We start from the raw sequence: 13,199 nt of genomic DNA on the forward strand, positions 1-13,199 counted from the left end.
ATATTTCACGCATGCGCAGTTGTGTCCCTTTTCGTTTGGAGGGAGCCACTCCTGCTGCTGCGAAGCTTTCCTTCTTTGCCTCATCAGACGTTCACGGTTATCCATCGACAACCACCCCAAGGGAGGTCAGAAAAGATCCAGCACAAAGAATTCTCTGTGGTAAAAGGTAAGCTAAGTCTATAATCCACGTCGCTTCCGTATACAAGGAAGCCCAAAAGGAGGGTGAAAGACCCGGAGGAAAGGGGGACCCCACAAGAAACCAAGCGCAGAGCGGAGTACCAGAATCTTCAACCAATAAGAAAGCAGCTCGATTCGCCGACAAGGCTTTAAAGAGGAAAGAATTCCCAAGGGAAAATGAAGACCGCTCTAGGAGGAAAGTTCGACTCCAAAACCTGAATTGCATTACATCGGAACAGTTCATCCACAAAAGAATGGAGGAGTTCAGAAAGCAAAAAGATAATTGAAAATTTTCTTTGTTTTCTCATTTAGAATTGAAGTTCAGTTTATATCATTTTGTTCATCAACCTAACATAGGCTTATATTACTTAGTAAAGTTGCTTTTCTCAAAGAGAAAACAATTGTTAGATGCTGCTAAAAGGAATTTTTTTTTCCTTTGAGTTCGCAAGTCCGCGAAAAAGGGTACATGAATAGCTTCTGGTCTGAAAGACATGAATTTACGATTAAAATGGTTGCAAATTAGAGGTTAAATTTAAATTTGTCGAAAAGGATTGTAAACTATGTATAGCAACTGTGTACGTTTTGATGTAAAATGAATCAGAAAATTTTACATGTTAAATGTGGAAAAATGTTTGTGCTAAAACTACATTTTATGTGATGATTGTAAAAGTGCTTTAAAGTTTAAACTTTGTTTAAATGAAATATTTGAAAGAAAGTTAATAGAATGAATGTGTTTACGCTAGGCTTTCCAGTTAACGAAAGTTTAAAACACTTTCGCGTCTGTAGTTCTCTAAGTATAGTATTAAGGTGTCATTTGAGGTCTAGAATGTCTAGACTTCATTTTTACTTTTAGGAAGTTGTTTAGATTGTAGTGCTGTTCGTTTTAACATAATACTTACACGCTCGCTTCACAACGGAACAAACTTCTGGGAAGCGTTGGGGGAAAATGAGTGAATGAAATCTGATTGAGGGCCAAATAAATGTAATAGAATGTAAATTGGAAAATTTTTCTTTGCATAGAGTACTAATACTTTTCCCTTCCAGATATAATGGAAGGACGAGATAAGTTATTATGATGTTTTCAAGATCGCAAGACGATATATGTAATTTCAGTTAAGCAAGAAAATTTGTTAAAAATGATTTTCTTTATCTTAGTTTTAACATAGGTTTATATCACTTTGTAAAGTTGGCCCTAAAAGGAAGTTAAAACTTCCATTTCAGTAGTGTAATTGAATAGAGAAATCAAAAGTGTTAGAATCTAAATTGTTAGAAAGTAAAATTTAGAAAAAGTTTTTCTAGAATTTAAAATTCTCAACAAAGTTGCTGTGAGACCTTTTTTGTTCGAGTACTTAAATTCCGGTGTGGAAATAGGGGAACCAGAATGAGTTTTTAGAATCGCTTTGAATGCAAATGAGTAGAAATAGTATTTAAAGAAGGTTCAACTTACTTTCTGAGACAGAACTAGGAATCCTGAGTAGTGCGTGTTTGCATTCGGGCTAAGTCTCGTTAGAAGCTGTTACGCTCGGCCGTATATTACGTGCCTTTTGATACTCGCTGGCTAGTTTATATTAAGGGGTCAACTACGTTAGATTTGTGTTAACTTCGGTTAAATCTTAGTTAAATATAGTTAGTTCTTATTTTTGAGTTTAAGTCCAAGTGGAGGCTCTGTTGCAAGCTCGAAGAAAGGGGGCGACTGCTCATCTTATTTTAAATAAAGGGTAGTTAACCCTTCTTGAGTTTACGATTCCTCTTATTTGAACTCAGCGATAAATTGCTTAACAGCTCATTATATTCCTCGACATTTACTTTAGTAAAATAAGAGTGAGGAACTCTACAAACTCTTAAGCTTTATCACATATGATGGGGTCACGAAGATAAAAAGCATGTAAAAGCCGTTTTTGAGAAAGAGTTAAACATTAAGGTTAAGTCTGATATGAAATTATGTGAATCCTGTGTATATGGAAAAGGCCACTGATTAAAGTTTGGAAACAGAAAAGAAATTAAAAAAGCTGGAGAATTGTTCTTGACGGATATTTGTGGGCTATTTGTTGAACCATTTAAGTGTGTGTGATTATGGCAAAGCCTCGAGGTCTATCTGCCTAAGGGGAGGGATGCCTTCGTGGAGGACTTTCTAAGGGAAACTGGCTCGTATACACGTTACACATGGGGAAAACCACAAAAACGCCCATGCAACCAGCCCGTTTGCAGGATTGAACCATTTAAGAAATATCGATACTTCACAATCTTCAAAAATGCCTACACTAGATTTTGACAGTGTTTTTTCTTAAAGCATAAATCAGAAATAAAGAATGTGCTTGTAAATTTTATAGCTCATGCTAAGAACTTAGGGCATAAAGTTAAAGAAATTCTCTGTGACAAAGGTGCAGTGTTTGCCTACCAACCAGTTTGAAACATCTTGACAAATCATGGAATCTCGCAGAGGTTCAAAACTCAACATACACCAGAGCAAAATGGCGTTACCAAACGAAACAATAGAACAATTCTCGAAATGGCCAGAACTCTCAAATATTCGAATGAAAGAGTGGACTTTCCAGCTTTCCTATGAGCACAGTTCGTCAGGACTTCAGTTTACATACTGAATAGGGGCAAGTCTTCAGTTCCTAATTCAAGTCCTTATGTATTATGGATGCTAAACAATCCTAGAATAAAATATATTCGCATCATTGGATCAGCCTGCTATGCTCACATTCCAGTTCAGAAGAGGGAAAAGATGGACAAAAAGGCAACTAAAGGCTTCTTGGGTATGATGGAGATAAAAGGTACCGCATTTACATCAAGGAAACCTGCACAGTAACTTGTTCCCGAGGTGTCATATTTGAAGAGAAACCTTCCATAACAGGAAATATTATAACATTGCCCCTTCAAAAAGTGTCTCATATCTATCTCAATCTCAAATCTATCTCAATATGATGTTAAAAATAAAGAAAGAACAGATGAAGTCTCGAAACAGGAAGAAGAGAAAATGGAGGATATACCAGAACAGGGAACTTGACTCAGAAGATAAATTTCAGCAGCTAAGTGGACAAAAAATCACATCATGGAAGATTCAGAGATTTATGAAGAAAATTTTCCAGAAATAAACAGAATTGCAAGTGGAATCCAGTGCAGCTGACAATTTAAAAAACAGGAATGTGAAGATTCAACACCCAAGAAAGTTTTTCAGAAGGATTCTGAAACTTTGGAAGAGGCATTAACTAACACAGCTGCAGAAAAATGAAGTTAGCCAAGGAAGAAGAGTTGAAAATTTTAAAAGGGAATGAAACTTGGGACATAATGCATATACCAAAAGAAAGGAAAGTTGAGAAATGCAAGTGGGTCTTCAAAAGAAAACTTAATAAAGATAGACAGGTAGAAAGACATAAAGCTCATTCAGTTGCTCGTGGCTAAAACCAAGTCAAAGGAATTGACTACAAGGAGACGTTTTCTCCTGTAATAAAAACAAAGTCAATTAGAACTTTATTTGCATTCTCAGGGAAGCAAGACTGGCAGGTTCATCAGTTGGATATTACGGCAACCTACTTAAATGAAAAATTAATTGAGACAATTCTCATGGAAGCCACTAGTGAGTCTGAACATGAAACAACATGAGGAATTTTGTTTTAAAAGTAGAATTCATTATGATCATTTAGTAGCAAAATGCAAGAAAGCAAGAGAAATAATATATCGGCCAGGAATGTCAAAAGAAATTGAAGATTTGGTTCCGAATTGTCCACCACGTTTTAAGTTTACGAAAAGCTAATACTAAAGAACCAATGACATCTAAAGAAATACCTAATGGTCTATGCAAGTTTCTGGAACAGATCTCTTTTACTTTCAAAGCAGGGATTATCTAATAATTCTAAATTATTTTAGCAAATATGTTGAAATTGGACACTGAAAATTTGTCAAGTGTAGCAGTGATAAAGCAATTGAAATAATTTCTTTCAAGGCATGGTATCCTGAAAATAGTATAGTCGGATAATGATCCACAATATAGTTGCAAGAAATTTAAAGAATTTGCAAGGAGACAAAATTTTGAAATCATAACTTCAGGCCCAAATTACCCACAATCAAATAGAATAGTTGAAAGATATATTCAGACTGTAAAGCGAATGCTAAAAAAAGCTGTAGTTGACAATAATGATCCATATTTAGTATTACTGGAATACCGTAACTCTCCAAATTCAGCTGAAATTAAGTCACCTTCAGAATTGATGTTCGGAAGAAAAGTAAATGGATTCATGCCTATAAAAGGGAATTTCATCCAAACTAAATGACATAAAGAACTCAAACATTTACTGAAGAGACAAACCTTACAGAAAATCTATAATGATACGAATGCAAGACCATTAAAACCACTGAAGGTAGGAGAACATGTGTCATAAAATAGAAAGTGAAAAAGCTAAAAGAAAGTAGGAAAACCGTAGAAGCAGAAAGACCACATTCATACAGAATTATAAGAACAGATGGGAAAAACTGAAGAAACGAACAAAAGGGACATTCTTAAAGGAGCCAATTGGAAAGTTTCTGGAATGCAAAACAACCACGAAAATGAAAGTCATGAAGATGGAAATGTGGATGAACCTGAGATAGCTGAGATTAGTAGAAGTACTTCAAATTTAGATGTGCCTTAAATTCTTCAACACCTAACAGAAGTGTTGTGCCACCAAATACTGAAAGAGGTATTGTGCTACCAAATTTTGCAAATGGACATAACTGCGTTACTTTTATCAAAATTCACAAATCTAGAACTGAAGTAGAAAATTTTCATTTAATAAAAGCCGCAGAACTTCTTTGCACAACAATGACGTAATGAAAATACTGCATATTATGAAAAATACATGACTGCAATTAAAAGCGGTATTTTTAAGAAATTAAAAATAATATGAAAAAGCAATGAAAATACTTTGAAGTCACTTGTAGTTGAAAATCAGTTTAAAAATTTCACCATTATTTTACAAGAAGGAAACGCTATACAATATTGAATTAATTCAGGAAAAACTACCATTTTAAATTATGAAAATGTACATCATAAAAAAATATATTTAATTATTCTTAATAACAGAATTTTAATCTGATTTTTAGAACCATTCAAAACAAACACAAGGACTTTTGAAATAATGATATTAATTATTAAAAAAGGTACAAACCAATTATTATTAATTCCTTCCCTCTTCTAATGACACTCAAAATACACACTTAAAAATGAATATATTAATGGAAGTCGAAATAATTTAAAGCAACTGAAAAAATTATATATTTTAACTCATTTTTTTATTATCATAAGCAATAATAAAATATTTGAAAAACTGATACTAGGATATTTTTAATAAAAGATATTAAAAATTTTATTCAAAATGAGGAAATTTATTTATTTATTTTAATTTTATATGAGCAGAAAGAGCCATAGACTACCTTTATAATCTGCCCTTCTTGAAATGATAATTCCTCATTGGCTAAAGCTGGATTCGATGACATGGTATGTGGATCATAATCGTAAACGGCTATGAACATTCTTGGTCGATCCATTGCATTTCTGTGATTTGTTCTTCCCCTGTATCCATTTCCATGATAATCCTCTCGCACTGGGCGAGAATGACTTCTGGGCCCATAGTAGCCACCTTCATTATTCCTATGATATCCACCCATAGTTGGAGATGCGGGACGACTATGATCGCTTGAATAGTACTGTGATGGATTCACACTTTTATGTGATTCGCTATACTGGCCCCGACGACTACCACGTAGATATTCATCATGTGAAGCCAATTCACTATCTCGAGTGATTTCTGAAAAATTAATTTTTACATGGTGATTAATTTAAAATTAAACTAAGATCTTCCAATCCATGTAATCACATTTATTTAGAGCATATAAAAATAAATTTGAATAAAATGAAATTTCTAGCAATAAAACACCCTTTCAGGTAGCAGTAGAAGTGTGGTAACAATTATGTGTTTCTTAGCAGAAATATTACACAGCTGGTAACAATTAAGTCCTTTTCTAGACAAATTCTTCCCAAAATTTATGTCCAAAAGATATATTTACAATACTGTAAACAAAGTGCACTTGGAAAGTTTTAAGACCAAATTCATAAAAAGCCCAGAACTCCTAGAAAACAGTTCTATTTATAATTCCTTCTAAAGCTGTATATCTCTTCAAATATTTACAGAACTTCTAGATGCTTTTGTGAAAGCCAACTGTTACAATGCTCTTTCATTTTCTTTAATGTTTTACTAAATTTCTGAAACTTTAGATCCGTGTCCTTTAATGTATAATTTCATTAAAATAGCTAAGATATATTATAATCATTGCCACTATTTATTAACTGAGATAATACCAGACGAGATGGCTTCTGTAGAAAGCCTAAGTCAGAGGGAATTACTATGGCATTTTAGAGGATAGTATCTAGGCCTTGGTTTCATTGGGTGTACATAATTAGGAAGATATACTGCTGATGCAAAGGGAAAAGACACAGGTAGAAGGATATACACTAACCTCCAAAAGTTTAGGAACAGCATGTTTTTTATGTCTAATTTGAGAATGAAGCAATATAGAAACAAGAAATGTACACGACATGTTCACTAAATAGTTCTTTAATGAATGCGACATAGAATGTTTCTAAAGTTCAACACAAACATAATTACAACAAAAAATTTCACTCTTGGCAGAGAAATCCAGTCTTGGAGAAACAGTATATCACAGTTTTTTGAGGAAAAATAGGGTTGTAACATTACAAAAGTAGGTTCTAATAAGGAATGTGTCCACCCCTAGCTGCAATACATTGGCGGCAGCGACGTTCCATGCTGCAAATTAAGTTGTCGGTCAGTGAAATGGGAAGCAACGACCAGACATGGAATAATCCTTGTTCAAGCTCGTCTAACGACCTTGGAGGAGGACTTAAAGCAGCAACCTATCTCCCAAGGCAGTTCCAAAGATGCTCTATCGGATTCAGGTCTGGAGATTGAGCTAGCCATTCCATCCGCTCCATATCGTGACCTTAAAGATATTCTTTAGAAATCCGAGCTCAGTGAGGTCGCGCATTGTCGTCCATCAGAAGAAATCCAGGACCAACAGCAACGGCATATGGGCAGACATATTGATCAAGGATCTCGTCTCCATATCTCACATGGGTCAAAGTTCCTCCATGGAACACATGCAGTTCAGTACTACCTCTGAGAGAGATCCCTGCTCAAACTAGTGTTATTCCACCACCTCTATAACTGCATCTTTCCACAATGTGAGATTGGTTGTATCTGGTGCGTTGTTCCCTCCAGATCAGCTGATGACCTGACTCACTCTCCAATGTGAACCTGGACTCGTCTGTGAAGAGAACAGACGCCTACTGTTGACTGGTTCAGAAGACTTGTTCTCTTCCCCAAAATAAATGGCACGTCTGTGTCCTCGAGTCAAGGGGACACAAACAACTGGTCATCTTGCATACAGACCTATGTTATGCAGGCGTCTGAGCAATGCAGTAGCTGAGACTCTTGTTCCTGTTGCCACTAAATGATCTGCCATGAGCTGAGGCACAATAATGTTACTTCTCCTTCGGGCTGAAAGAGCTGAATAACGGTCTCTCGCAGGTGTTGTAACTTTAGGTCTGCCTGGAACATGTCTTCTAGATACAGAATCCCCGGATTCAAACTGATTCCATAGTCGGTGGACCGCACTACGAAAGACATTGAGGCGTCTAGCAGCATCAGCTTGTGACATCCCTATTTCCATCCAACCGATCGCCCGTCACCTCAACGAATTGGGCAAATGACTTTTGCTAGACATTGATAGACTATCCTGGATACTGTCGACAAAACTGTAACTGAAGATCAACACTCGTGAGCAAAAATTACAATTTTTGCATTTTTTCTACAATTCCTATATAAGTATTCATTTCTATAAAATAAAAGTGGTAGCTATTGTTTCTGCATATATTTTCTTAAACTTCGTTACTCTCATGCATATGAACTGTGAATTTAAACGTTACTGACATTTTGTAATGGTGAGATTTGAAAAACGTGCTGTTCCACAACTTACGGAGGGTAGTATACATGAAGTGATGCAACTGCAAAACTCCTATGTGTTATGTTACTTATACTACAGTGCGTATTAGAATAATATAAAGAATGCTTGTAGAAGGACTTACTTTAAATACATTGTAATGCAAGTACAAAGTGCAGTAATCAGAGAATGGAGATTATTAGCCATATGTGAATTTTCCATGTGATTATTGAAATGCAATGGTACAGTAATAAAGGAAAAAGAAGAAGATATAAAAAATGCTAAATATAGTGTTGGAATACTAATTACCAAAAAAGTATTGGCAATTAAACTGCTGAGGCAATATTCAGCATAAGCTATAAAATTACACGATATTCAGGTCTACTGAAATTGAAAAAATTAACACCTAAAGCTTTGTAGAAGCATTATACATGTGATCCTGCAAAACAGCTTCATATTATCGATATTTTAATGTCCAAGCATTTGTAATAAATGCTCAGATACAGCTAATAAAATATCTGTTTAATGTAATTATATTAAAATATAGAAGGGATTTTTATTAATTTTAAATCAATGATTCAAAAAATATTCAAAATAGCAAAAGAAAGTTCACTTTAAAATGTGAAAAAGAAAATAAACTGGATAAACAAGAGTTGAAAAATTACTGAGAAACTGAAAACAACTTGAAAAAGAGTGAAAAAATGTAAAATATAAAACTCATAATATTGTTGCGTGCGTACGGGTTCGTTATGAAATAAATGCACAAGTCCGATGAAAAATGAACAAAAATTTATTATTATCACAACAAAAATGCTTAAATTTTCTCAAATTATCATACAGTATTACAATATCTCACAGTAGTTATCTTTTAACTACTCAAATGTCCAATAGAACGTAATTCAAAACAGCTAAAGAACGCCAATCCGCGAATTCGTTACAATCAACAAGAGCAGTTTTCTAAACAACAACAAACTAAGCAACTACTACGAACTGAGATGTTTTCCTCCTTTTATAAGATTTTAAAATCACGCGCTAGAATTTTCCAGTACTTTCTCGAAATCAAAAAGAGATATTTATTTATTTAATGCACGCGCTCTTGTATTTTCAATTTTCCGGCTTAGCTTTCTTTTAATATTCGTCACGCGCTGCACTGCGCGAGAAATAAAACCATTTAATTTATAACTGAACTAACATTAGCTTTTTAAATACCAAATTCGTAACACTGCCCCCTTCCCAAGGACTGCACGTCCCGGGCAGTACAATCCACTGGACAGGAAGCCAAACTTACAACTGAGGCATAAACAACTGAGGTATAAACATTACATTATAATAAATGTAATAGATAATTTAAACAAATCAAATGCTATCAAGTACTAAATACAAAACAAATACTAAATGCAAATCAAATACTAAATACAAATCAAATCAAATACACATTTAAAAACAAAAAGGACCATGGCCTTATACTATCTACAATTATTTACATTACGTACTATGGCCATAGTAATGAGCTAACCTGTCGTAATGATCGGCTTTAGGTTTAGAGTTCGAAGACTTACGGATCCGAACCACGACGTCATTCAGCCTGTTTAGGACCGTGTACGGACCCTCCCAAGGTGACTGTAATTTCGGACAAAGTCCTTTCCGTCGAGTCGGATTCCACAACCACACTTTGTGTCTCCTTCGTGGAATTGATGTTCAGTAGCTCTTGTGTCGTATCGGGTCTTCATCTTCTCCGTCGCCAAGTTGACTCGCTCTCGTGCAAAGTTGTGCATCACTTCAAACCGGGCCTGGAGATCTTGAATATATTCCTCAGACGATGAAGGAGCATCCGGAGGGCGACCAAACAAGAGATCACAAGGCAGACAAAGGTCACGACCGAAGAGCATCTGTGATGGGGAATAGCCGGTAGTCTCGTGGACAGCACTGCGGTAAGCCAGTAAAAACAGTGGTAATTTCTTGTCCCAATCCTGTTGGTTTCTGGAAACCACTAATGAGAGGTTATTAAGGATGGTTCGATTGAACCTCTCTAGCATGCCGCCTGACTGGGGATGTAATGGCGTCGTTTGGGTTTTGTCAATGCAGAGTAGTTTACATAGTTCTTTGATTACTGCTGAGGCAAAATTCCTTCCCTGATCTGAATGTAACTGAAGAGGCACTCCGAACCTGGAAATCCAATGCTGTATCATTACCTCAGCTACTGTGACAGCCTCTTGATCAGGAATAGGATAAGCTTCAGGCCACTTGGTAAAGTAATCAATGACAACGAGTATGTATTTGTTGCCATCATCAATTCGTGGCAGAGGTCCTAAGATGTCAAAAGCGATACGTTCAAAAGGCGCACCTACGTTGTAACGATGCAGCTTGCCTCGGCTACGTTTTCTCGGTCCTTTTCTACCTGCACAGGCATCGCAAGATCGGCACCACTTTTGCACGTCATCCTTTGCATTATTCCAGTAAAAGCGCTCACGAACTCTCTGTAAGGTCTTCATTATTCCAAAGTGACCTCCCGTAGGGCTGTTATGTAGTTCTTTAAGGACATCAAGAATCCGGGATCTTGGAAGTATCAGTTGCCATCGGAACATCTTCCCATCATCCGATTCGAATTTCCGGTATAAGACGCCGTTTCGAATGTGAAGTGAATCCCAGAGTGCCCAATATTGTTTGGTTGTAGGACTACAGATAGAAATGTCCTGCCAGGTAGGTTTTCTGTTTGATGACTCCATTAAATCAATTATGGGTATAATGTCGCGGTCTTCCAGCTGGTCTTTCCTGACTTCATCATCACTCCACGGTTCTCGATCAGCCGATGTTGATGTTGTAATTTGTCTTGCGACCGGAGTCAGCAGCTCGTATTTCGCTTCCACCCTGGAACAATATCGGCAGCTTTCTTGGCAAGGTCTTCTAGACAGGGCGTCGGCGTTTCCGTGTGATGATCCCTTACGATGACGGATAGTGATGTCATATTCTTGGAGTCTCTGTATCCACCTGGCTATTTGACCCTCAGGATTTTTTAAATTTAAAAGCCAGGCCAATGAGGCATGGTCCGTGCGGAGGAGGAATTTTCTCCCGTATAGATAATGATGGAAATGTTCTACAGCTTTGACTATGGCGAGCAACTCTTTCCTTGTGACACAGTAATTCCTCTCCGGTTTAGACAGGCACTTGCTCCAGTAAGCTACTACACGTTCTTGGCCGTCTATTTCTTGGGACAAAACAGCACCGACACTTTCATTGCTCGCGTCGGTGTCGAGAATAAATGGTCTGTGGAGCTGAGGATACATCAGGATTGGAGCAGATGTTAAAGCTTCCTTTAAGTTGTTAAATGCATCCTCGCATTCCTTTGTCCACAAGAATCTTTGCTTGCTCTCTGTCAGCTTGTGAAGTGGTCTTGCGATGGAAGAAAAGTTCTTCATGAATCTCCTATAGTAGGTGCAAAGCCCTAGGAAGCTTCTCAGCTGATGGACAATTTCGGGACGTTTCCAGGATTTAACGGCTGACACCTTTTCAGGATCCGTGCACACACCTTCTGCAGAGATGACATGTCCCAGGTAAGCCACTTCCTTTCGGAACAATTTGCATTTAGCGGGACTCAGCTTCAGATTGGCCTCTTTCAGTTTCTGAAGCACCTTTCTAAGATTTTCTAGATGCTCTTCAAAACTCTTTCCGACGATGATGATATCGTCCAGGTATATCAGACAAGCTTCGTAGGAAAGACCTTTCAAAACAGTCTCCATAAGGCGTTCGAATGTTGCCGGCGCATTACACAGTCCAAACGGCATCACCTTGAATTGCCAAAGCCCTTGACCCGTAGTAAATGCCGTCTTTTCTCGGTCTTCAGGGTGTATTTCTACCTGCCAATAACCACTCTTTAAATCAAGTGTTGAGAACCACTTGCTTCCAGAAAGAGTGTCTAGAATGTCGTCAATTCTAGGAAGAGGGTAACTGTCTTTCTTCGTAACCTCATTCAACCGACGATAGTCGACGCAAAATCTTGTTGAGCCGTCCTTCTTTCTGACTAGGACGATGGGAGATGCCCATGGACTTGCTGAAGGCTCGATGACATCGCCTTCTCCCATATCCTTTAAAAGTGTTCGTACCTCTTCCTGTTTAGCAAACGGTAGACGTCTTGGATGTTGCTTGATCGGGGGATGATCACCGGTATCGATTCTATGTTGTGTCAAACTGGTTCGACCCACGTCGGAAGACGAGCGGGAGAAAACAACTTGAAGATCTTTAATGACGCGATCGGCAGCATTCTTCTCTTCATCGTTTAATTGCGCATTCTGAAGTAACTCTGATGTAATGCTTTCTGAAGACACGGATTCTTGGATGTTACTCTTTCTTTCAAGGGTGGTTACTGGAGTACATGCTGCAACCACTTCACCTTTCTTAATAATTCTCACCTTCTCAGTTATATTGGCGACTCTCACCGGGATAACCGTTCTGGATAGGTCGACGAGTGTTGAGGCTACTAGTACTCCTTTTGGGCTATTACAGTTATTTGGATATTCTATGATGCCGTAGCGGAAATTTCTGTTTTCGGCTAATGATCCAGGAAGTAAAATTTCTGTTCTTGCCGGTATAGTGATATTGTCTTGTGCTAAGATTTTATGGACAGATTTAACTTCTTCATCATTAACTCCAAATAACACTATGTCCTCAGATGTAGAATGCAATTCGTTATTTTTGAAGTCCAAGGAAAAATTGTATTTCCTTAGAAAGTCCAATCCTAGTATGCAAGAATCAGTGATCTCTGCTACATATGCCGTGTGATGGTAAGCGGCACTTCCAAACGTGATGTTAACATTTACTTTTCCGTCGATGTCGATCTTCTCACCGCACACAGTCTGGAGGGTAACGCAGGGCGGCGTCCAGATAAGTTTGTTTCCTAGTTGTTGAGCCAAATCTTTTCGGATGATGGTAACGTTGGCTCCTGTATCTATAGTCATATTGCACGGAACTCCATTAATATGTCCTATTATGAAAAGTCCATTACTGCCGCCTTTCACTGCAGAAATTTG

At 37.3% G+C, this 13,199-nt stretch overlaps 1 protein-coding gene and 1 long non-coding RNA gene across 7 annotated transcripts in view; one reads left to right on the plus strand and one right to left on the minus strand.

Annotated features, from left to right (window-relative positions):
* The window catches only part of LOC146997140 (uncharacterized), a 269,052-nt gene that overhangs the window by 90,143 nt on the left and 165,710 nt on the right, over positions 1–13,199 (plus strand). The window lies entirely within an intron of this gene.
* Positions 1–13,199, minus strand: part of LOC118188568 (RIMS-binding protein 2-like) — a 481,985-nt gene that overhangs the window by 66,796 nt on the left and 401,990 nt on the right. For all 6 annotated transcript variants that reach the window (XM_085816767.1, XM_085816768.1, XM_085816770.1 and 3 more), the window contains one exon: positions 5,593–5,966. In XM_085816767.1, the coding sequence (XP_085672893.1) occupies positions 5,593–5,966 (374 nt within the window). The remainder of the gene's footprint in view (positions 1–5,592; positions 5,967–13,199) is intronic.

Source organism: Stegodyphus dumicola, chromosome 5 (assembly GCF_044657685.1).
Source record: "Stegodyphus dumicola isolate Sdum_Otavi_A_Nest chromosome 5, ASM4465768v1".
NCBI lineage: Eukaryota > Metazoa > Arthropoda > Arachnida > Araneae > Eresidae > Stegodyphus > Stegodyphus dumicola.